Source organism: Dipteris shenzhenensis, chromosome 1 (genome assembly GCF_047967505.1).
Source record: "Dipteris shenzhenensis isolate YYH24624 ecotype China chromosome 1, Dip_SZ_1.0, whole genome shotgun sequence".
NCBI classification, from domain to species: Eukaryota; Viridiplantae; Streptophyta; class Polypodiopsida; order Gleicheniales; family Dipteridaceae; genus Dipteris; species Dipteris shenzhenensis.
In genome coordinates this window covers 61,646,322-61,671,232 of record NC_141596.1, presented here as the reverse complement: position 1 = coordinate 61,671,232, position 24,911 = coordinate 61,646,322, and the positions used below count along the sequence as shown (strand labels likewise).

The following is a 24,911-nucleotide window of genomic DNA, read 5'->3' as shown; positions in this document are numbered from 1 at the left end:
TCTAACTCCTTAGTTTCTAGCTTTGATGATCATTAAAAGTTTTCACATCTGGTACAAAACATTGGCTAGAAGTGCATATAAACTACATATATTGATCCCAACAATGCCAAAAGGAATGATGGAAACCACCTTAGGTGATCATTGGACAATTGAAGGGATTAATTTGATGAGATGTGGAAAGTGAAATTTGAAAGAGAGGATTTACTTACTTTGGTGTAAGTAATCCAATCTTTGTGTTTTGGATGCCTTTCATGGCAATGTTGTAGCATAGGAGGGGCGACATCATGATCAACAACATGAGCATCTTCACTAGGCTACATAAGTAGCGAGATCACCACAATTAGGGTGGGTTCACACCACCCGCTCGGACATGGAGGAAAAATGGATTGCAGGTTCCTAGTCCTATAGATGAGCCGGGCTGGGACATGGAGGAAGAAAACTTATGTCCAGCCCAAGATGGCTCCTCAACGAGCAAAAAGAAAGGGCATGAAATGCACTGGTTGGGAGTTGTAACTCGTGCCACCCTAGTCATGGAAGATTCCTTGAAGTTCAAGGCCAATCACCCTTTGTTGCATTAAAATCGTGAACACCAAGTGGTGTGAACGAGACACCTTGATCCATGCTCCGTGCATTTTCTTCCTCCATGTTTGGTGGGGTGGTGTGAACTTTGGCTTTCTAGGAAAATTAGTTGTAAATGATTCCGATGATTGATCATCCCTTGGGTTGCTGTGGAGCATTGTTATGCATTGATTGTGTGGGCTTGAAGCATTTGGGAAGAGCTAATTGGACTTTCCATTATAGCGCCTAGCTCCAACCACCCTTACGAGCAAACAGAGAGTAGGTAGAGCCGAGGCGTGGAGGCAGTGTGGGGGAGAGAGAGAGAGAGAGAGAGAGATTTGTCTTTCTGGAATTGCAGAGACGTTAATTTGCCTTTGTCTAGAGAGATTGATTTGCCATCCTAGAGAGATCTGGAGCTCTGGGTGAGCGAGTGCGTGAGTGAGTAAGGGAGAAAGAGAGGAGAGAGGGGTTTTCCCTGTGTGGGGGAAGAAAGAAAGCGAGGTTTTTGCGAGAGGGAGGGAGAGAGACAGAGAGAGAGAGAGAGCGAGCCTGTGGGGGGAAGAAAAAAGTGAGGCTTTGGGGCGAGAGAGAGAGAGAGAGAGAGAGAGAGAGAGAGAGAACGCAGCTATCCTTGATTTAGGCCAGGAAGTAGGGGCTGCCATGTTTTGTTGAAATCCGTTGAGATTTGGGGTCGGAGGCCCCTCATCCCAGGAATGATGAGTGATCATTGCGCTCTCCACCAGCGAGCTGGAATTAAATTAACGGGAATCGTGCGGTAAAGGAATTCGGGGAGCCCATCACACGAACAGAGTGAGGAACGATGCTTCATCCCCAAGCCAAACGAGACACGGCCACACAGCGACTATTATCGAGGCATTCAAAGTTGCGCAGCATTGTTTTAGCACCAATCCTGCAGCTCCAAAGTCGCCCATTCTTATCGAACAACCAACAGCTGCCGGAGCTGGCCTTCAGACGCCGCAACCCATCTTCTTGACCTTTGCGAGCGCTCCAGCAAATCTTCTCAATTACCAATTGAAAGATTGAGCAACCGTGAAAGATAGAGAAGAGAGGGCGGCCTCTCCCAAGCCGATTCCGCCAACTGTTTCCAGAAGTATCACATGGAGATATGGAAAGCAGTCGCCGAATGCGGAGACAGAAGACTTCAAGCAAAGTGCAAGCATGCCCTTTACGTGATAGAGCGCACTCTCACTTTGTACAAGTACGATTGCCTCTTTTAAGCCGGCTTTACGTGTTCCGATTAATGATTGCTACCTTCCACGCATGGAGGACAAAACTTCAAGTCTAAAGTGATCTGTATAGTCTCCTCAACGTGCAAGATCCTATACGAAAGCTGAAACTTGTAGTGATTTTTTCGTTCAAAGGGGCGATTTCCCCTCAACTCTTAATGCTGATGCTCTTGCATTGGCTTCAAGTCCATGGGACTGAACGTTTTGTCTCCTTCTGACAGGTTCGACGAGCTGGCTTTCAGTTTTAACGGTGGCAAGGATTCGACGGTACTCCTCTTTGTTGGTTGCAGCTGCTTTGATTTGCATATCTGTCGCAGCTTTAAATTAGCTTAATTTTTTTGACTCAGGGTTTCTTCTTTCACAGGTGTTGCTTCATCTTTTAAGGGCAGGTTATGCTGCTGCTGAGGCTAAAGAAGGTTTAAAGGATGCCGGCAATCCTCAGATGGAACTACAGCATCCCATCCGAACAATTTATTTTGAGAGTCCAGATGCTTTCCCAGAAATTGATTTATTCACGCATGAAACTGCAAACTTGTAAGCATTGAAACTTGCTCTGTTTCATCATTTCAACCGTCTGCAGGTTCTGTTAATAGGCTACTGGTCGGATGTTTCTGCTATGCAGGTTTAATTTGGACATGGAAATCATCAGACTTGACTTCAAGTCAGGATTAGAGGCTTTACTAAGGGAAAAACCAATTAAGGCCGTCTTTCTTGGAACCCGCATTGGGGACCCTAACGCCGTGAGTTGTGCCTAGCACATTGATTTTTCTGGTAACCTGGTTGACGTGCTTCCTGATTTTCTTGCACTTGAACTGACTCCTTTGGTACCATTCAGGTGGGCCAAGAACAATTTTCTCCAAGTTCTGCTGGCTGGCCACCATTTATGCGGATCAATCCAATCCTGGATTGGTCATATAGGTCCGTCCATGTAACCGAATTTTTGATACCATGATAACTGACATTTGGAACTAGTTTTTATAAGTTAAATAACCTGGTACGGCTGTCCTGTTAGAATTTCTTGATTTTTATTTAGGCATAGGTTTGATATCTTGCTAATATTGCTAAAGGAAAGCACTCTTTGCAAAAACATTGATTGCATTAACTTGTATTAATATCATGTATATATATATTCTTATCAAGAGTTCTTTGGGGTGTATTTCCAGCCTTTACATGAGTACTGACCCTGAATGTTTTTTCAGAATTTAAGGCAGCAGGTCGTCTGACCCTTTCAACTTTATGTAGAGTTTTCAACATTATGTAGAGTTGGCTTTTGGATCGAGCAGACAATTTGAATTTGCAGAGTTTCTGTCTCATCGAATGTGGTACGAAAGCATGATCATGTTTTCCTTTTGATTGTGCATGCAGAGACGTGTGGGCATTTTTATTGGCATGTCGAGTGCCTTATTGTAAGCTGTATGACCAAGGGTAAGGTTCCTAACAATCTCGATATCCAGTCCCACCGTACCCTTGCATTGCATTCATGTGAATGTGTTGATTGTGATTTAAAATTTTGTACCCGACAATCATACTAGACAGGAGATGTGCTACTGATAAAATGATCACATTTTTGGTTTTAAGGTACACATCTATAGGAAGTATCCATGACACGGTTCCAAATGGAGCATTGTCGGTTGAAAACTGCCAAAAGTCAGATGAACAGCAATTGCACGGAGAAGGCAAGTTTAGGCCAGCTTACATGTTGCGTGATGGAAGGTTAGAAAGAGCTGGAAGGTTGAAACGACCAATTAAGCTGGAGAGAAAGCCTAGTGTGATGACCAATGGTGCTGTTGGGATTGTACCATGTGCAAAAAGTTTATTTGCAGCTTCCATTCTGGTCATAGGTGATGAGATCCTGTATGTACATCGTCTCTTTGCTTGCATTGTAAATGCCACTTGTCTAGAACCTTCTGCACAAGAGGTGGTGTATGTTTAGTGCTGGTTTACTGATCACATCTGTCAGCGATTCCCATGTTCGACTGTTTGCAGAAGAGGTGAAGTAGAAGATCAATTAGGGCCATACTTGAATAAGAAGCTTCACTCCATTGGATGGGCTGTAACTAGACGTGCAGTCATTCCTAATGATGTGAGTTTTCGAATTCACTGCGTGCAATGACCTTGGGCAATAAATTTTGTTGACATTTTCTGAAGAGTCTTCTAATGTAACTTTTTCTCGGTTGAAAGCCATGAAGTTGTATTTGTGATGATTGCATAAGCATTGATTGGGCATGGTGTAGCAGTACAATGTTCTCCTTGATGATCGTGGAATGTGGAAGGGAGTGGAATTTGCCTTAAGGGCCATAGATTTCCCTGAGTGGGGCCATTGAAGTCGTAACATTTCTTTGCCGGGATACTTGATGCCAAGGGGTCATTCATTTCAGAGGCTTTATTAATAAAATGGACACTGGTTAATTGGCAAATTCAATCAGCCTAAGAACACTTTCTAGCTCAAGTAGTTGTACTGAGGTGATGGAATTTCCTTTGGCCGTGAATGCAGATAGATGCAATTTCTGAAGAAGTGGAGCAGCGGACAAAAGTTAATGACCTTGTATGACTCCTCAATGGTTTGAACTCACGGTCATTGTGTGATGTGCTGGTAGTCTGATGAGATTTGACTAGGATTTATGTTGAAAAGGTTTGGGACCATCAAAAGCTGTAGCCTGTAGGTATTGTACTTGCACAGGAACTATCATCTGGATAATTTGAAAGGTAGGAGATTCTGGAACTGTCTGGACCCAAGGCGCACATGTTTGCGAACATAAGGGTAGCTTTGCTGAAAATAAGGGTTGTTTACTTATGTGAACATATGGGTTGCTTTGCTCACTTTTCTTTTGCTGATTTGGATTCGGTCCAGTGTCCAATCTATCCCCTCAACCCATCCTTTTGCTCTCTCTCTCTCTCTCTCTCTCTCTCTCTCTCTCTCTCTCTCTCTCTTTTTCTCCTTTTTCTCTTTCCCTCCCCCCCCCCCCCCCCCCCTCTCTCTATCCAGCATTGTAGTAATGTTTGAGAGAAGCCTATTGCTCGAGCATCACATGCAAGGAGCACCGCCTATGCACTGAAGTGCTCATGTTTTATATCCAAATTTTCACAACTTAGAGCAGGTCCTTGTCTTTTGTGAGTGTGTGTTTCCTGTAAGGAGACTTATTTACCTTTTTGCACTCATTAGACATAATAGCACAAGGTCTCCCTCAATCAAAGGAGAGACATTTTGGTATAGTACCTGGATCCTGGAGGCAATGATATTGGTCTATGCAGTCTATCTTAATCGTCTTGATGATCAGCTCTTTCTTTGTATTCTCTTTTTTATCGCTAGCTCTATGAAGGTGTTACTGTAAATATGTGCTGGCTTGAAGAGCAGTTTGCAGTGAATTAAGTTGGTTACTTGTATGGCAGGTATTTGTTGTTGGTGGAGTTGGTTCATTTCATTCTGATGTCTCGTTAGCAGGTGTAGCAAAGGCTTTTGGAGTCCGATTGGTAAGGCTGTGATGTGATGACTATTGCTATGCTCTAAGGTTCTCTTTTTATGCAGCCTTTCAAGGCCATCTGGTGCTGTATGTGATTAATCAATGATGGATAACTCAAGTACACCCATAGAACATTCGCAGCTTTATCATGCTCAATAGAAGCTATAACATTTGATATTATGCAACTTGAAGGCCCCAGACGAGGAATTTGAGGAATACCTCAGACAGCAAGTGGGAGAGCTCTGTCCTGGTGATCAGAATGAGGTATATTGAACTCAATGTGAAGCTTAACTTAGTCATTTTGGTTTTCTGCAACTCTCATGCATGCATTTTCTTGCTGTCAGGTCTGCCTGCACCTAATATTTGAGGGCTCACTCTTTTACCCAAAGAAAGATTGTTATGCATCTAATATTTGAGGGCTTGGAAGTTGGTCTTGCACTCAATGAATGGATTTTGTGATTTGTAGATGGCGAAGTTGCCTGAAGGGATAACTGAGTTGTGGCATCACAAAGATTTGTCGGTCCCTTTGGTATGTGAGTTCTTTTCTCATCATAATGAAGCAATCAAGAGGCATGAATAATGTCAGATCCTTAGTTTCTTGGTTGACCAAATTGTCCAAGGAGCATGTTCTCTTGTTTTTGGCTCGATCTTCGATGATTATTCCATGGCTTGCAAGAATAAAAGTGACCTGGCAACACCTTTGGCTTGACTTATGAAAACCCTTCTTGGTAGCAGCCGATGCTAGTGGTGACTGTATTGGAGCTGCTTTAACTCAAGACATTCCTGCAGTAGCCTATGAAAGTAGAAGGCTGAAAGGTGCCTGACTCCATTATGACATCTATGAGAAAGAACTCTTGGCATTTATACATGCCTTTAAAATTTGGGAACATTATCTGTTAGGAATAGACTTCCTTGTTAAGACCGATAATCAAAGCAAACAATACTTGTTGACACAACCTCTCTTGAAAGAGAGGCACATGAGATAGTCTACTTTCTGATAAGGTTAGCCCCTGGGATGGCCTTGTAGGCTAGTGCTAGTTAGTGTGTGCTACTATGCTAGCACTATTAGTTATTTGGATAAGTCAACTCTTATAACTTAATTTGCCTCATGGGTTGACCAAGCTAGGGTTTTAGGGCTAGCCTTCATATTGATGTTCCATCACTTCAGTTGTACTCTCTTGCACTTATGTGCTGCTGCAATAACAGGCTACTGCTCGTTTTTTGCTTCCTTACTCCGTTTTTCTGCTCCATTGCTTCCACAAATGCATCAGTGGTATCAAGCAGAGTTTCAGCCTTGCCCTGTGCATCCCAGCTTGTTTGGAAGTGTTCTTTCACGTGAAAGAGGGAGCTATAGCTTTTCTGCAGCAGCCGCCACGTGCAACAGCTCTTCTGCATATGCACGACTGCTTCTGGATCATTTCTGGAGCATTGCTGCAGTGTTTCCCTGGTGTGCGACTCCTGCACAAGCTGTTCTCAGCTGTCATTTGCTGCCCAACTGCTTTTGGAGCACTTTTGAGCTGTTTCCCAGCTGTGTGATTGTTCGTCAAACAGTTCTGAACTGTTTCCCTGCTGTATGCATCTCTTGCAGCAATTCTGAGTTCAGCAGCTGCTGTTTAGAGCTCTAACAGCCTGCCAATCACCTTTCTGAGGGCGCATTTTAGGCAATTCTTGCCTTTGTGCATTTTTGAGCTGCTCCTATGAATCAGCTGTCTTTGGAGGCATTTTTATGCATTTTTGTGGAGCAGCCACCTTCAGATCAACATTTCGAACTGTTTTGATACTGTCTTTATTAGTTGTGAGCTTTGTCTAGAGATGCATTGGATCCGAATCTAAAGAAACTTGGCAGGTGTGTCATGTCTCTTTATTGAGATGATCCCAGTGAGAGATGACCTATAAAACATCCGCTCTGTTATTTAGGTTGTTGATGGCATCCTGTTGTCCTTTCTGCTTGGGGGGGGGGGGAAGAGAGAGAGAGACGTCCACGGGAGGCCTCGCGGGCCTATTGGACAATGTGCAAAGTACACCAGAAGGACAACTCATACAAGCTTCAATGGGCTGGAGCAAAGGGCGCGCTAAGACCCTTTCTGAGTACTGTGCTGAAATAAAGAGCTCAATAGCTCAAGCAAAATTAAGTACAAAACATATGCTATCTGAAATAGGCTGAGACTGGGACTCAGAAACCGAAACCCGGCACTGTGGTGGCTCATCTGTGAGCGGTGAAAATGTGGGCTGTCTCACGCTGTGGTGGCGGAGGGTGACATGACCACGATCGGTCGTGGGAATCTGAACCTGCACATAAGCACAAAAAACCGATCATAGAACCACAGAGAGAGGTGTAGGCATGCTCACCCCCCAACCGTGATGCTCATGGGTCTAGGACCCGTAGAATCTGAGCATCCCCCCAAGCCACAGGCTGGGCTGCTGGCACGAGCATCTACATCCAACCAGTCCACAACCTCCTGGCGTCCCATACCACCAGAAGGCCCCATAGGGCCCCAGGACTGCGCTGGGAATTCGGGCTACGCTAGAAAGCAGGTGCACGTCCGCAACACGATCCAGGATCTAGAACAGCAAAGAAGAGGTAGACCTGCTCCGACTTGCGTGAATGAAAACTGAACCCATGGGCTCCTTATATAGGCTCTAGGCAAATCCAGTTCATATGCAACTTGGCCAATTCTTCGGATAACCGTGAATGGACCATAGTATACGAGGGATAACTTCCAAACCTGTCCAGTACTGAGATTCTTGGATTCCTTGGGAACACGCAAGTATTATGTATACCATCGTTCCAGTAGAGAACTCTCTAGGCGAACTTAGCATATAATCTATCCCTATATTGGGCACTTCTAATAGACTCCTTAGCAAACTGCAACATCTCTTGCATGTCTTGCAAGAATGTTTTCACATCATCATTCTTGATTCCCTTGAATCCGACTGTTACAAGAGATTTAGGTTGAGAGCCGTACTGAAACCATGCTTTACACTGTTATAAGCAAATTCAACCATGGGTAAGTAGTCTTCCCATGATGACTGCCTCTTGGAAACATATGCTCGAAGCATATCCTCTAGAAGTTGGTTCACAACTTCCGTCTGACCATCAGACTGGGCATGTTCAGAGGAACTCAAACTAAGAGTGGTATCCAACTTGTCAAAGACAAGCATCCAGAATTTACTCGTAAACTTAGAGTCCTTATCACTGACTATGTCAGCTGGCAACCCATACAGACGAAACAATTGGTCAACGAACTATTGAGCCAACTAAGTCGTTGGAGTCCCCTCTTTAATACTGATCCATAAATCTTGGCCAGATTGTGTAATCATGAGGGTACGGTAATTCCTAGTATCCATACGGTCCCTGGCTTTGTGTATCGGCACAATAGTGGTGGTGCTCCAAGCAGGTGGGAAGCCATGACACAGCCTGGTTGAACATCTGTGCTAGGACTGGAGCTAAGACCTCCTGCCCACGTGCAAAGTGCTCAGTCCATAGGCCCTCATGATATAAAGAAAGTTCTTGGAGATAAATAAGACAACACTGAAGACGAAAGATAGCTGAAGAAGAAATATATATCACCAAAGGAACTCAATACAAGAGAAGAGATATCTGCGAAAGAAACTGTGGAGGGAGCGAACATCAGTCCTCCAGAGCAGTCAACTGAAGTGGGCTCTGCACTAGCTCCACAAGTTGGAACTGAACCAGATCTGAGTCAGCAACCTATTGCCAGAAGAGCAAAGGTTTGCTGCAAATCTGCAAAGAAGGGCAGCAACAATAGAGGAGTAAGTCGATGCTGATCTGGAGCAGCTGCGGGAGAGGATGATGGAGCGGAAGCAGAGGAGGCAGAGAAGTTGCTGGAGCAGAGGCATAGGAGGCAGAGATGCTGGAGAGGATGCAGGAGCAGAGGCAGAGGAGGCAGAGATGCTGGAGAGGATGCAGGAGCAGAGGTAGAGGAGGCAGAGATGCTGGAGCGCAGGTGTGCAGCAGCTTGTTCCCAAAAGTAATGTGGTAGCCAGGGGGCTACTGCCTTTTATAGGCTTGACCCAGGAGGTCGGCCAGCTGGTCGGCCAGTTCCAGGTCGGCCTGTTCTGGTCGGTCAGTAATGGTTGGCCATTTTTGGCCTTTCTGGCCACTTGTTTGGCCCTGGCTTCTGCGTTTGGAGATTGCCTGGCTTAACACCCCCTCTCAATGTCCAAGGTAGAATGGTTCTAGGGGTAATCAAAAAATGGTTCCAGGGGTGATCTATCCTCTTCATCAGCCCTTTTTTTTTTTTTTTTTGGGTAAGAGGCAAACTCATTGCCTGATGAATTTCTCCTTTCTCGTCTACGAGTGTTCACATGCATGTATGGATCTGTGTCCTCGTGATTACTCGTTCCTATGCCTTGCATAACAGACGGATTTGCACCAAAGGGATAGGGCAACATACCTTGCACTGATTCTTGTGGGATAGGCATTGTCGAATAACCCATTGTCCTCATGCCAACCTGTCCTCTTTCGTGAGGGTATACTTGTTCTTCGTTGGCACCGAACTTGAAATGTTGCTCCGCTTCTTCTGAGTTGAATAGAGGTCCTTGTTGATGTATCGTAGAAAGCCGTGGAGAAGAAGAAGCTTGGGGTGTGCAGGTACCTATTAAGCAACTAGCAATCCCCAATTTCTGGGGCAAACTTACCAGTCTGCTGGCCAGCCAAAAGGTCAGCCAAGCAGGGCCAAACAAGTGGCCAGAAAGGCTAGAACTGGCCGACCAGCTGGCAGGCCCACCGACCAGCTGGCCGACCAGCTAGGTCAGGCCTATAAAGGCACTAGCCCCCACACTCTCAGGACAGGACAGGACCTGCAGCTGCTCCTCATCTCCTCCATCCTTTGCTGCAGCCCCGCCTGCTCCAGTTCTGCTTTCTGCCATCTTCTCCTACTTCAGGACAGGACCTGCAGCTGCTCTACACCTCCTCCATCCTTTGCTGCAGTCCCTTCTGCTCCAGATCTGCCCCCCTTTGCTCCAGATCTGTCCCTTCTGCTCCTCTGCTCCAGATCTGTCCCCTTCTGCTCCAGATCTGTCCCCTCCTGCTCCAGATCTGTCTCTTCTGTCCCTTCTGCTCCAGATCTGCCCCCCTTGCTCCAGATCTGTCTCTTCTGCTCCTCTGCTCCAGATCTGCCCCAGATCTGCTCCTTATCTTCATCATCATCGAGCTACACGGAGGACTGTGTTACGCTCCCTCTGCTGCTATGTTTTCTATAGTTTCTCTACATGGAATCATCTTTCTGATTCACCTCAGCCACGGTCCTTGAGACACGACAGCTTGAGGTTCTTGTATTCAGTTTTTCATATTACCAAACAGGCACTATGTTTTCTGAGTTCCATTCTTCAGTTGTGTCTGAGTATCGTCTATTTTTTGATCGCTCCACTGCAAACCCTATCGTTTCTCTATATGGTATTAGAGCCATGGTGATCTAAAGACCCCAGATCTCTGGTGATCTAAAGATCCTGCTTCTTCAAGGAGGCCATAGGTACGGGGAGCATCACTCCTATGAACATATCAGTTTCCTCTTCATTCCGCTGCACACTACTGGAGAGAACCTCCATCTTCTACTCCCATCCCTCCCTCCCTTTCTTACCTCCATCTTCTACTCCCATCCCTCCCTCCCTTTTCGGTTTCAGGCTTGACACTCCCCATTCCTTCGAACGAGGGGGTCATGATCCTTCAACTCTATCTCCATCGGCATCGACTTCCAGGATCTACAAGTTCTCCCTAGGCGGGACCCTTTCTGTTCAGATGTGACTTGATGACTGTCGTTTCGAATCTTGTCCAGCATGGAGGTGGGGTAGACTCCTCTCTCCCGAGGTCCAAGATCGGGTACACACTGGCTCACTGTTCAGCTGCGACCTCTTCCTTTGGCGGAATCCCACCATCTCTGTATTATCAGTGCTGCTACGACATATTTGTTCTTTATCTTTGCTTTTCCCTCCACCTTTCGGCGGTGAGAGGGGGTGGCGTATTCTCTCGAGCTTCACAGTGTTCTTATTTCTGCTGATCATACGTGTAACTCAGGCACTTGAGGAAGTGAACAATTGCCTTGCAAGGGCACTCCTCTTGTGATCATCTCTTGGGCATTTCACAGGGATAGCCACCACCATCGTCGACATCCCTACACGAAGCTCCAAGCACACAATGTCTGCCCCTCCAAATTGGCAATTGAGAGGGGGTATTAAGCAACTAGCAATCCCCAATTTCTGGGGCAAACTTACCAGCCTGCTGGCCAGCCAAAAGGTCAGCCAAGTAGGGCCAAACAAGTGGCCAGAACTGAGGCCAGAACTGGCCGACCAGCTGGCAGGCCCACCGACCAGCTAGGTCAGGCCTATAAAGGCACTAGCCCCCACACTCAGGACAGGACAGGATCCGCAGTTGCTCCTCATCTCCTCCATCCTTTGCTGCAGCCCCGCCTGCTCCAATTCTGCTTTCTGCCATCTTCTCCTACCTCAGGACAGGACCTGCAGCTGCTCTACACCTCCTCCATCCTTTGCTGCAGTCCCTTCTGCTCCAGATCTGCCCCCCTTTGCTCCAGATCTGTCCCTTCTGCTCCTCTGCTCCAGATCTGTCCCCTTCTGCTCCAGATCTGTCCCCTCCTGCTCCAGATCTGTCTCTTCTGTCCCTTCTGCTCCAGATCTGCCCCCCTTGCTCCTGATCTGTCTCTTCTGCTCCTCTGCTCCAGATCTGCCCCTTCTGCCCCAGATCTGCTCCTTATCTTCATCATCATCGAGCTACACGGAGGATTGCGTTACGCTCCCTCTGCTGCTATGTTTTCTATAGTTTCTCTACATGGAATCATGTTTTTGATTCACCTCAGCCACAGTCCTTGAGACACGACAGCTTGAGGTTCTTGTATTCAGTTTTTCATATTACCAAACAGGCACTATGTTTTCTGAGTTCCGTTCTTCAGTTGTGTCTGAGTATCGTCTATTTTTTGATCGCTCCACTGCAAACCCTATCGTTTCTCTATAGTACCTGCTTCAAGTTCCTTCCATTTTTGAAATTCAGCAAATTCTTTAAAGAGTTTGGAGAGGTATTCATCACCTTCGATCCTTGCAGACTCTCTCTCGACATATGACGAGGGTGGTGGTTGAATAGAGGTCGATTCGGGCTGAGATCGCTTCGGGGAAGAAGGAGAAGACATCCTCAGTTGATGATCTATCTTCCAAGCTTTCCAGGTCAAGGCTGAGGTATTGGCAAGCACACCTTGCTTTGATACCATATAAAGAAAGTTCTTTGAGATAAATAAAACAACACTGAAGACGAAAGATAGCTGAAGAAGAAATATATATCACCAAAGGAACTCAATACAAGAGAAGAGATATCTGCGAAAGAAATTGTGGAGGGAGCGAACAGCAGTCCTCCAGAGCAGTCAACTGAAGTGGGCTCTGCACTAGCTCCACAAGTTGGAACTGAACCAGATCTGAGTCAGCAACCTATTGCCAGAAGAGCAAAGGTTTGCTGCAGATTTGCAAAAAAGTTGCTGGAGCAAAGGCAGAGGAGGCAGAGATGTTGGAGAGGATGTAGGAGCAGAGGCAGAGGAGGCAGAGATGCTGGAGCACAAGTGTGCAGCAGCCTGTTCCCAAAAGTAATGTGGTAGCGAGGGGGCTACTGCCTTTTATAGGCCTGACCCAGGAGGTCGGCCAGTTCTAGGTCGGCCAGTTCTGGTTGGTCAGTTTTGGTCGGCCAGTAATGGTTGGCCATTTTTGGCCTTTCTGGCCACTTGTTTGGCCCTGGCCTTTCTGGCCACTTGTTTGGCCCTGGCTTCTGCGTTTGGAGATTGCCTTCCTTAACACATGATCCTGAGCTCTTCGATTGTGTAGTTGACGGAGTGCGCCCGCGTGCACTTGGCTTAGCTTCTGTAGACTTTAGTCTGTGAGGAGTGCAGAACTGAACAGGAATGGGGAGAGAGAGCAAACCACACACAAAGAAACTGGAAAAAGAAGAGAGAGACCAAGACATACCATGGAGCAGTGCAGTGGAATTCGATAGAAATGGAGAGAGAGAGAGAGAGAGAGAGAGAGAGAGAGAGAGAGAGCAAATTACACGCAAGTAGAACTGGAAAGGAGAGAGAGAGACCATGAGAAACTGCAGGGGATCTCAGGCAAAACCCCTGAACTGCTGGGAAAAACCTCTGCTGAACAAAAGGTGTTCCACTGAGATGAACAAACAAGTGAGGGAGGGCGCGTATATATCGGCAGCCCCCTCCCCCCCCCTGTGGGGTCGTCTGGTACATGTGGGCCGACCCACAGCCCTAGGTGTGTTGACTCTTGCTGCCACATATAGGGGCTGCCATGGAGCCCTATAAGGGGCTGTAGCCCTGCCTCTAAGTCCGATTGCTCTGCTGCAAGGGGCCCAACACCCTCCTGTCCTATACAAGGGCTGCCCGCCTAGAGGCCAACCAGCAGGTTGGCCCACCTCAGCTTATAAGAGGCCTCCAAGGGACTAGTCTCCAGCTCCACGGGTGGCCACGCCTAAACCTGGACAGCAACAATGCACCTCAAAAGAGGCTGCCCGCGGCAACCAGCAGGCCCAGATGGACCCCCATGTGGGGCCACTACAATGGGCTGCCCTCAGCCCTAGTCTACGCTACCCTCACAGGGGGCGGCAACACCCATAACAAAGGCCCTCACTCATACCCTAACCTAACCATGGTACATCAGGAGATGCTGACCTCCGACATAGTCACCGTGACTTAATTCCTTCACCTTGCTACCCCAACTGTCAGCCTAGGTGTGCAGCCTCCTCCAAGCTATGTCTGCAACTCTTCAGCCTCCTCTAGACCTCCTGGATGTAGGCCCTATAGGTGCTGATCTGCTGTTGCTGCTCAAGTGGATGTGGAGTGAGCACTAGGGGCTCCCCTTTTATAGGGGCTGAGAGCCCCCCAAATTGGCCGACCCAGCAGGTGAACTAGCCGACCCAACCAGCTCCATAAAACCAACCCGACTTCGTTGACACCTTTGCAGGCGCTGCCTGGCCACGTGGCAGGCTGCCACTGGCCCAGGCAGTCCTGCCCATAAAACCGACCTGTTCCTGGCCTTTTTTCACGCCCATAGCCTCTCCAAACTAGGTGCCTATTCAGCCGTGCTGTTCTGCATCCTGTCAGGCCATGTTCCAGCCCTGGATCTGGTCCTCTGCTTCTGTACAGCCTGCTGGAGGCCTCTGTATAGACCCCTACATGTCAGCGCATCGTTTCCAGGCTGGTTTTCCTGCGCAGATCTGCTCCTCCTCGCCTCTGACAGCCTGCTGGCCATTCCGCACCAGACTGCCCTCAATGAGAGCTTAGATCTGCCAGGTACTCCTTTGAACTGGCTGCCCATGTGCTGCCCATGCGGCAGCCCCACCTCTGTGTGTGTTGCTGTGAGCTTGCGGCTCATGTGGCAGCCACATGATCTCTAGGTTCACCTCCCCCATGCACTGCTCATATGGGGACTTACATATGGGGAGGTGACCATACAATCTCCAATGTGTGTGTGTGTGTGAGAGAGAGAGAGAGAGAGAGAGAGAGCACATTGGGCTGCGAACGAGGATCACTTCTTTCCCAATGACGAATGCTATTATATTTCTTTATTTCCAGTGGTGCTTGGTTTTGATTATAGCAACAATCTTAGAATCTTGAACGAAATCAATATAAACTAGATGATCTTTTTACAACCATGTCTTTGAAACAGGAGGGAAAAATTAGCAAAAAAATGGATGCAGAAGTACTCCAAGAGACCTTGGTGAATCCAAGGATAATAATCGATGCCAGGTTTTAAGCAAATCAGAGAGCGGCACTGGGTGAAGCAGCAGGCTCCCCAGGAGGTTATTTCCAGATTTTGGTCTTGCTTATGGACTAGCCGCAGACCACGGAAGTTTTCTTACTTGTTCTAGATGGTGGCTTTTGGAGGCTTGCCCATTGGTCCATTAGAGCAGATGCATGTAGATGGTAGATGCCAGCGTTACACGGACAGAGATATGGAGACGATCCCACAGTCTATGGAGCTGCCCTGCAGCACAGAGGATCTGGATGGGGTCCCTTCAGATTGTTGTGAGGACTCAAAGGATGAAGTGCAACTTCACTTCGGGGATGGCTGCCTGGTTTACGGAGGGGGCTCATGCCTTCTCCATCGACCCGGCCTCCCCAGCATACAGGATTCAAGGGAAGCAGGTCTTACGGATAGAGGCACATGATGTGACACCTCCTTTTTGACATCGCCGATTGCCCTTGCCAGAGGATCGCCTTTGGGAGATCGTGTCCAGCATTGTTGCTTGGAACAGTTTTGTGATGGGAGGCCACTCAGCTCCATTTAGCCACCTTAGTTGCTAGTTGGCAAGACTTCTTGTAACACCTTGCATGCCATTTGGGAGCTTGGACGTCAAGATCTCGGACGATTGCTGACGGAGTAAGGCATTCACTTTATGCATAGCCCTCCACCCTAGTTGCTAGCCCCTGTTTCAAAGATTCCTTAAGCAGTGAGCTGGCTTCTCTGAAAACGGGCGCTTGCACAGCCAATTTTCTAGCTTTTCTTTCTCAATCAGCAACCCTTGGTTGACTGATTTGTACGATTGGTTTTTGTCGAGTATAAATAGAAAGTTCTTTTTGGAAAAAAGAGAAAGAAGTGTACTGATTTTATGAAAGTATATTGTGAATTTCTAAGATCTAAACATGCAAATTGTCAGTTGAAAGCTGGATACATTGCCTGAATTTGGTATACTGACTTTGAAAATAACATCAAAATTTGCAGCTATGTAAGTACATACTGCACCTATGTGCATTTTTTTAGCTGAAATGGATGAATGTCAAGTATGTGCGGTAAATGCTGGTTGAAAAAACATACTGCTCTTTGATTGTGCAGATAAAGTGCCGAAATGTATTTGTCTTATCAGGCACGACAGTTGAAGAGCTGGACTTGCAATGGCAGTGTTTGGAGGAACTGAGCAAAGAGATGGACTTGTTTGAATGCAAGCAGCAGTTTACATCAATTAGACTACGAACAACTATCCCTGAGGTTAAGTTCTCGCTGATTGATAATTCACTGTTGTAACCCTGTAAATATTTTGCTCAGCTTGATAGCTTTTCGTTGCTGAAATTCAAATAATATCGTAATTTGGGACTTTTTCCTGTGTTTACAGTTGGAACTTGCAGGTCCATTGGTAGGGATACACACACAATATCCGGACCTTTCTATTGGTGAGTTGATAACAATGAAGGACCTTTTGCTTTTAGGCATTGGTCACCTCAATTGCTCAAATTTTTTGAAGTTCCATGTGTTGTCATGGTCTATGCTTGTAATGAAAGCAAGCTAAGCTAGAAGGCCAAGCCAATGGCATCAATGCTAGAAGTCAATTTAGAAAGTTGGGGTTAAAAGGGGGAAACATCGGGGAGGACTATATAAGCCCTCGTCCACTCCTTCTCTATGTTCTTCAGCCCTTCGCTACAATGCTTGAATGGTGTTCTTTTCTTGCATGAGTCGATTTTCTTTGGAATTGGAAATACAAGAAATAGTCTGATTAGTTGACGGAATCAGAGTATAATATCACGGTTCACCTACTGCAGGTTTATAATAGCATAAGGAAAGGCTTAAAGGAACAATGATTTCATGAAAGTATTGCTTATCTAATCCCTTAGGTAAACCTTTGACTTCTGTGACATGTTTTTTTAGCAGGTTGTTATCGTGAATCAAGACAATTAATGAACAGAAAACAAAGTTCTGGAGGACAAACTCGTCTAGTTGTGACTATTGTTGGCAAAGTAAGTGTTCTTAGGAATGGAAGAAAATAATCACTTGTTCTAGATGCCTCTCATAAGTACAGCTGATTTCATAATTGTTAAGAAAAACCTTATCATCAGAATCTAGCTTTCATTTATATAAGTTCCTGAATAGTACATAATATGCTTGTAAGTGATTGTGTACTGATGGAGTAAAGCGGCTGCTCCGATGCAGACCCCTGCTGCTGCTGTCCGGAGCTGAACCAGAACCTTAGATTACTGTGTACATGCAGTTTTTCCACTAACTCGATATTAAGCAGAATCACACCTTGAATAACGTGATTTATAGAGTGAAACAAATTGCTTTCACATTTCATGTGCTTGCTAGCATTTGAATCTTTTAACCATGCACTAATAAAGGTTCGATTGGAGAGTGGGCAACTCTTGTCCGCAATATAAAGAGATTCCTTCCGATTCCTTTTGCAACGCATGCCGATTCTCATCAAAGGCCTGAAGGACATCATGACCAATGGCATTACATGTTCACATTTTTTGCCTGCCCTAGGGAAAAGGCTATACTGATAGTTCGTCTTCAAAAGGGAAAAACATTCTTGAATTGTTTTGTTGCTTTGAAGATCGTGAAATTCTCCATGTGATTCATGCCTCTGGCACTTTCGCATGCAATCAATCTTAATGCTTTGCAGGTTCTTGGTCTGTGTCACATGGCAGCGAAATTTGGTGTCAATTGGCAGTGAAATTTGGGCTGTAGGGTCTTGGGAGTGGGGTCTCCTGAGAAGACCCAAGTAGGATGGAGCCCGACAAGGCCTATGTCTCCCTAAAGACATGCAAGCAATCCTGACTACTAGAAGTCACATGTGCATGGCAAACGAGAGCATGTGCGTGTACTACATGCATGAAAAGTTACCATGTAGACAGATCTAGCAGCTATCTGATTTGAAAGGGTGCTTGTGGCTACATGCAAGTGTGCTTATACAAGTACTGTGTGCATGATTGTATGCAATGTTGCATGTAGGGGTGTTCATGCACACATACATCCACTCGTAATCAGACTTCTTGCCTTTCCTTTAGTTTGAGCAGACTTCTGGGCATACTTTTGTGTGCACTATCTTAAGTGAAAATTACCACACATGGAATTGCAACATTAGTGCATGTTTGCCTTTGTGGCTGCATGCATATGCCCATACCAGTGTCCTCTGCCCCTCTATTTTAGTTCGTCCGCAGCCCATACATCTGCTTTTGTCCTACTATTTCTCTGTAATTTCTATCTCACCTATATTTAGGCTAAAAGCCCAGCGTTTTAAGCTTTTCCAAGACAACTAGTCTCCCTGCTCTCTTTCCTTATTGCCCTAGCTACAGCATCGCTCGTCTTTTGTCTCTCCCTCGTTAAAGGAGCTTTCCTTTCACAATCTTGCTTGACACTTCCAGATGGCAGACTAGACTACCCAGTCTATTAGGCCAATCAGTTGATGAAGCCACCTGAGTGCAATTATCTCAAGGACATAAGCGCTCTCTACACTATCCAGTATCTGCGTTTCTTCTAACCATCCATCATCCTTTCTCTCGCGAGAAACTTCAGGTAGGTTAGAGGTTTATATTTGCATGTTGAAATTTATGCATGCAATCAATATATCTTCTTTCTGTTGATGCATGTTCTCCTTCTAATTTTCCAAGGGATTCATGCACATTATCTCTATCTTGGACTTTCTCTATTTAGGATTGTAACTACATGCATGCTTTTGTAAGTTTGTTATTTTAATGAGGATAGCTTATTTTTTGTTTTATATGTGGTTTGAACAGCTTATAAAATATCATTAAGAATCCAAATCCTGAAGGGTGCTCAGCTCTTTCATGCTGCTCGCCTTCTGCACCACCAAGTGTGAAGATTGCCCAAATTCCCACAAGCTACAAAACTTATTCCAATAGATGCAAACCACCCAGCAATAAGCTCTTTTGTTGCAACAGAGCCAAGAATTCAACCTGTACTCAATAGGATGTCATCCTTTTGTCTAAGGTCTTCTCAAAGGGAGAGAGAGGAGGAGTGTGCACCTAATTATGTGCTCTCTTGCCTTAGTAGGTGGGAGGTGCATTTCACCATAACAAATCACCCTGATCATATTCGGGCTACCCTTGTGGAGATGTATCTCTGAGGCACATCCTTTTCATGGTGGCATGGCCTTAAAACCCTTGACTTGGAACTAATCTTATGAGGATTTCACAAACGAGTTCCTTTTGGAGCTGGATGAATTTGACAATTTTTTTTGTTTCCAATGAAAATAATTATATTAAGTATGAAAGAGGCCCCAAGAGCAAATGCTCATGGCAAAAGTACATCATGCATAGTATGAACAACAGAATACCGTGAATGGGTCCACAACCTAAATGCTACCTCAAACTTGTGGTGGACTTTAAGAAAAAAGGGAGCCACTCCACTCCCTGAGGAAGGTAGTCCTATTGGCACTTGTTTCAAACACACTTTAAAGAAGAAATGGAGGGTACAGAGAAGTGGCTGATGAGGAGAGATCACACGGAACACTATAGGAACATAGAACTGATGGAGTAAAGGGGCTGCTCTGATGCAAACCCCTGCCAGTCTTGAAAAAGGCATAGAACATGGAGCATCAGTGGGCATGGATGACATCAGTGGGGATGTCATAGTTGCTAGTCCCTGCTATACGTGATGGAGTTTATGGTTTTCAATCTTATGAGTGACTATCGTGAGATTGAAACTGCACTGTGTTGTGTTTTTAGAGGATGGGTTTAGGAATGTTCTTGGGATCATCTAGGTATATAGAAGATAGAGCATCGATCATCAAAGGTAAAAAGCAAGCTCAATCCCAAAAGAGAGATTCTAAATAGAAAAGGGGCCAGGTTTTTATTGTGGCACGCTTTGACATTGGGCTTCTCAATGCAATAAGAAGAAAGTAGATACGACTGAGTAACTTTTGCTGGTAGAGGAAGAGGTAGAGTCAAAGGCTTTGGCAGAGGCGGAGTAAGAGGAGCTAATGTACGTACAAAGTGACGTAAAGGCAGAGCTAGGGGGTATGCTAGTGATGAGTCTCATGGACAAATATAAAGAGATCAAAATAATTTCAAATCTGGCATGAAGTTATTGGTTGTCATATCATGGAATGCTCAACTTCTTCTGAGAATTCAGAAATCACATCAAGATTTGGATTCATGGCTAGTGGATTTAGGTGCCTTGTAACCTGGCGCTGGAAAATCCGTACACTTTTCGTGATACGTGTAGGAGCTGTGGAAGCTGAATCGCCAATTAGATATAGTGCTGGGAGAGAAGGGTAAGGAGCAAGACACAACACTAGGGCCTAGAAATAAGGGCTGGTCCCCCCTGAAGATCTTTATTGCAATAGAATAATCTTTGTATAAGTGGCTCTTGAAAGAGCATAGAACTAAGTACAATTCTGAATTCTGAATGAATCTGGGAGGCCTAGGGCCTTTCTTTTATAGAATTGGCCTAGCAAAAAGCTAGGAGCTTCAAGTCTTTTTCCTTCTAAATCTGGTGGTGTGGAGCTTTTAGGAACCTTTAATCTTGTGGGCCTTCCTTTTAATGAGGCGCCCCCTTGTCTTTACTTTTTGAGCCTTGTGGGACGTGCTTTTTACACTTTTCTCCCCACTCTTGGGTCCTTTTTGCACTCTCTCTACACATGGCACAAACAAATTCCAACACTTTAACCCATTAAAGGTTAGCGAAATGCATGCGTTCCTAGTTTTTGGACTATTTCTAGTCCCTCGTGGGCATCCCCACAGTTCTCTTTTTACCAATGCAAGGCAAAAGTAAAACAATAAAACTTATTCCTAGTTAACTAACTTTACCACTCTTTGACCGAAGTCAATTCTAATAAAGATTACTCTTTATTTTCTTAGGAGAAGTCCAAATGGTGACGTGCCTCTTGTCACATGACACAAGGAGGGACCGGTTCATGAATTTCTTAGGCTGAAAGATCTTGAGATGCATTCATAATGTCTTTTATGTGCTAGTCTCTTTCATGAACTTGCTATCTGTAAGTGAAATTTCAGTTCAGCAAATGACAGGGAGGAATGTGTTGCCTTGGATAAAATGCAAAGTGTTTCCAAAGTGTTTTTGGCCTGGAAAGAGATTCTTTCTCATCGCAAATGTCATGGTCGTGACTCTTTGGATGGGAATTCCTTGCGCGCTGAGAGTCTGCATTGGTGAAAGGTGTTTAATCGACCCCTTGCTTTGCAGGAACCCATGTGCTCGTATTTTATTTCATCAAAAGGGATTACTTTGGTTGAATGTGCTTTATGAAGATGGTCCTTTTCCTTCGGCGGCTAAACAATATGGTTTGGGGATGGATTATCAACCCCTTTGGCACTATGTTTCTTAGATGCTTTTACCGGTGCCCAAGTCTTATGTGTCGCCTTACTGATGGGACCTTACAACACCAAGATTCTGCTACCCGCCCCTTACGTCTAGCCGATATCTTCGGGGCTGGTTTGTACAGGGTTTTGACGCCTCCTCCTTGGATTTCACATAATGGAAATGAGATTTGGTCCTTGAATTGTAATGCATTGCAGCAACTTTGGTCTTGCAAACTTCCTCTTCGTCAATAGGTTTTTCTATGGGGAGTTATGCTCGGTGTTATTCCTTTTGGCCAACTCTTGGCACGTAGGCATATTGTGCACTATGTCACAGTTGTTTGGCTCCCATGGAATCCTTGCCTCATCTTTTTTGGAATTGCCTTGTCACCCGTGACTTCCTGCTATTTCTTCAGCAGTGCCTCCAAGCCCACTTTCCCGCTGCTTGATTTGGCAAGCTTTTTTGGATGTTCAGCATTCACCCATGGAGAGCAGAGTTTGATCTTTTTTTCGCATGGGTTCGATATTGGGCACTCTGGACTTTATGGAAAGGTAGGAACCACAGAGTCTTTAGAGAGCCTACTTCTTCCATGTTCTACTATTTTCGGATGTCATTTCTTCCCAATTCCATAGATTTTTTCGCCTTTGTACAACTAAGGAGCCATCTATCAGAGATAAAATCCAAGAAAAATAATGGAAAAAGTGCGCACAATCTTAGATATGAAGTCTTTTATCTATGGTGTATCGGCCTTAAGCATTTTTAGAATGATTGAACATCCGGAGTGCCGACAGAAACTTAGTATGAAGACTTTGTATCTAGTTATAAGCCGAAAACAAAAATCGTGGAGCTGAATAGCCCGTTTTTCTTTTAGTTTCAAAAGAGAGTTTGATTGAGTATGCATGTGCTTTCTAAGTTAGGAATGTTGTAGGAAGTGGTATATAAGTGTAAGGGGTTAATTTATTTTTTAATGTTTTTAATAATTCATTCATTCTGATTATTTCTTTCATTCCTACATGAGGGAGAGAGAGAGAGATTTTGTTCCTGTTTTTTGGTCAATTTTGTTTCTTGATTTGCTTGTATATTTTTGCTTAGTCACCTTCTTCCTTTCTTGTTTGTTTGTTGTTTTCTTTCTCTTTTATGTATTTGACGTATTTTAGTAAGCATTGGGTTTGCCCAAGAGACTCTGTGGGTCTTTAGAAACCTAGTATAGCTGCTTATGCTTTGGCACTAATGATGACATTAGTGTTGCTTTTGCTTGCTAAGTATGTCTTCCTTTTGTTTTTCAAAAAATCTTGTTGCCTCTTTTTTATTCTCTTTTACGTCGTGTAGATTTTTGGTCTTTGTCTTTAGAACAACAAAATTTCTAAATTTGTATGATTGGATATATTCTAGTCATACGAAGGCATATCTACTATCCCCGGATGTTGCTTTGGCAATCCTTTTATGATTGCTTGTCTGTTCGTCAGATAGATTACATTGTTTACTTGTCTTACAATGAAATTTTCTGATCTTGTATTTGCTGGTCTCCACTTTGAGGACTACCTCTTGTAATATAAAAATACATGGGTTTCACAAAAAAAAAGAGAGTGTGTGTGTGCTATTTGAGAGTAAGACAATTCGACACGAACAGAAATGGTGGTTGTGGTGAATTGGCTTCAACTATCATGGGCATTTGGAAAGACTCATTTGGAGGAGTTTGGAAAACACTAAATCACAAGCAATTCCATTGTGGGGTAATTCTCTTCAAGGATGCTCAAGTATGTGTGGGTGTGTGGATTTGTATGTGTGAGAGCATATTTTAATACTATGGTCTACACCCATTGTTGGGCGTTGATGACGTCAGTGGGGATGTCATAGTAGCTAGTCCCTGCTATGCGTGATGGAGTTTATGGTTTTCAATCTTATAAGTGACTATCGTGAGATTGAAACTGCACTATGCTGTGTTTTTAGAGGGTGAGTTTGGGAATGTTCCTGGATTCATCTAGGTATATACTATATAATTCTGTTCAATGCTTGATTGATGAATGTGATTGGATGCCACTCCAATAGCTTCACTAGCCTGAGTTAAAGAGAGCTTCTCTTTGATCCTAGCCATCACCATGGCAAGTCTGCCCTTTCCCTCCAAAGAATTGGTAGGAGCTCAGCTTGTTTGAATGGATGTTTAGTATTAAAGTGGACAGACTTCTTGTTCGCATACAGTTGGACTCCAGATTATCCAACCATACGCATGGTAAAATTCACAGTTTAAAGCTTCGTGAGGGCACTTGTGAAGCCAACATTGACCATAATTCGTTTGTGTTTATTTTGGAAATATACCTGGGTTTTGATTTGCTGTGCATTATTGAGCTATTTCATCGAAAGATTTGAGTTCCAGCTCTTGTCAATTTAAGGCCTTTACTGTAGAAGGCCTTTATTTTTTTTTGTAGAATTTTTGTTCTGCACTCAATCTATATTTTATCTTCAATTGCATGTGCTCAGGGGCTCAAAAAATCTGTTAGGATTGTAAGTGTGTTAGCCTTTGTATAGGCAAGGCAATATTGATCATGCAGCAATATAGCTATCATAATATCATTTCTGCTCTTTTGCTGGGTACAGGATTTGGAGCGAGTAAAGTCTGCAGTAGATGCTCTATGTCTGCCTTTCACAGAAGGAACATTTTCTGAGGTTCAGTAGTGCTGACCTGGATTTTCGAAATGCATCCATACTCAGATGGTGCTTCCAGTTTCTCCAACTTCTATGGATTCATTGTAAGGTTATCCTCTGCAAAGGTGCAGCCTTGACTGTTTTCCTGCATTAATGTTCTTTTCTTAGTTTGCACAAGCATACAACTGGAGGGCTTTTCAAAATTGATGTAGCAGAATGCTATATTTTAAATTAGAGAGTTGGCTGTTTTATTTCTTAGATTTTCATACCCAGTGTTTTAAAATTTCTACATCTGAATTTCAAAATTTCAATGTGGTCACATCTCAATAATTTTAATTCCTCATTTCTTGTTAGCTTAACATTTGTAAGTATCGTCTTGCAAGTTGGGTTTAATCCAGACTTCTCTCAAATGGATGCTATTCACTCTCTCACACACACACACACACTTTTTTTGGGGTGAAATCTTGGATTGATTATATTATATGAGTAGCAACCTCAAAATAAGGTGCTACAATTACATCAACTGAAAATTTCAGTATATGCCAAAAAGACCTCATGATCTATGCAGCGGGTCTACAAGCAATCAAAGAAAGATCGCTGCAGAGAACGCCTAAAAAAGCCAAACAGAGAGAAAGTAGGATCACCAAAGACTTTACAATTCCTATATGTCCATAAATTCCAATTCCTATATGTCCATAAATTCCATAGTAAAACCGAAACTGAGCGTGGGAAATAAAACAACTATGGCTTCACGTTAACGACAGAATTCAAACTGTCCACAGCTCTCCCTTCTCCAAAGCTCTCCCTCTCTCCCTCTCTCTGAACAAACACTAGGGCCCAGGACAAATTGTCGGGCTGGACCCCCCCGAAGGTCTTTATTACTTTCAGAAAAACTGTTACAAAAGTTCAGCAGGAAGCTGTCTCGTAAGTCTCTCTC

The 24,911-nt window shown here is 44.6% G+C and overlaps 1 protein-coding gene across 5 annotated transcripts in view; it reads left to right on the top strand.

Moving 5' to 3' along the window:
- The first annotated feature begins 647 nt into the window (after positions 1-647).
- The window catches only part of LOC147906159 (phosphoadenosine phosphosulfate (PAPS) reductase family protein), a 56,334-nt gene continuing 32,070 nt past the window's right edge, over positions 648-24,911 (top strand). Inside the window, exons 1-16 of one of the 5 annotated variants that reach the window (XM_087376734.1) lie at positions 648-1,777; positions 2,027-2,072; positions 2,170-2,339; positions 2,428-2,545; positions 2,641-2,723; positions 3,171-3,230; positions 3,384-3,659; positions 3,792-3,888; positions 4,300-4,350; positions 5,196-5,276; positions 5,459-5,530; positions 5,733-5,795; positions 16,121-16,273; positions 16,398-16,455; positions 16,931-17,016; positions 23,927-24,099. In XM_087376734.1, the coding sequence (XP_087232860.1) occupies positions 1,677-1,777; positions 2,027-2,072; positions 2,170-2,339; positions 2,428-2,545; positions 2,641-2,723; positions 3,171-3,230; positions 3,384-3,659; positions 3,792-3,888; positions 4,300-4,350; positions 5,196-5,276; positions 5,459-5,530; positions 5,733-5,795; positions 16,121-16,273; positions 16,398-16,455; positions 16,931-17,016; positions 23,927-24,004 (1,593 nt within the window). In that variant the 5' untranslated portion in view covers positions 648-1,676 and the 3' untranslated portion in view covers positions 24,005-24,099. Of the gene's footprint in view, positions 1,778-2,026; positions 2,073-2,152; positions 2,340-2,427; positions 2,546-2,640; positions 2,724-3,170; positions 3,231-3,383; positions 3,660-3,791; positions 3,889-4,299; positions 4,351-5,195; positions 5,277-5,458; positions 5,531-5,732; positions 5,796-16,120; positions 16,274-16,397; positions 16,456-16,930; positions 17,017-23,926; positions 24,100-24,911 lie in introns of all 5 variants that reach the window. The other 4 variants (XM_087376728.1, XM_087376720.1, XM_087376749.1 and 1 more) reach the window with 4 other exon arrangements.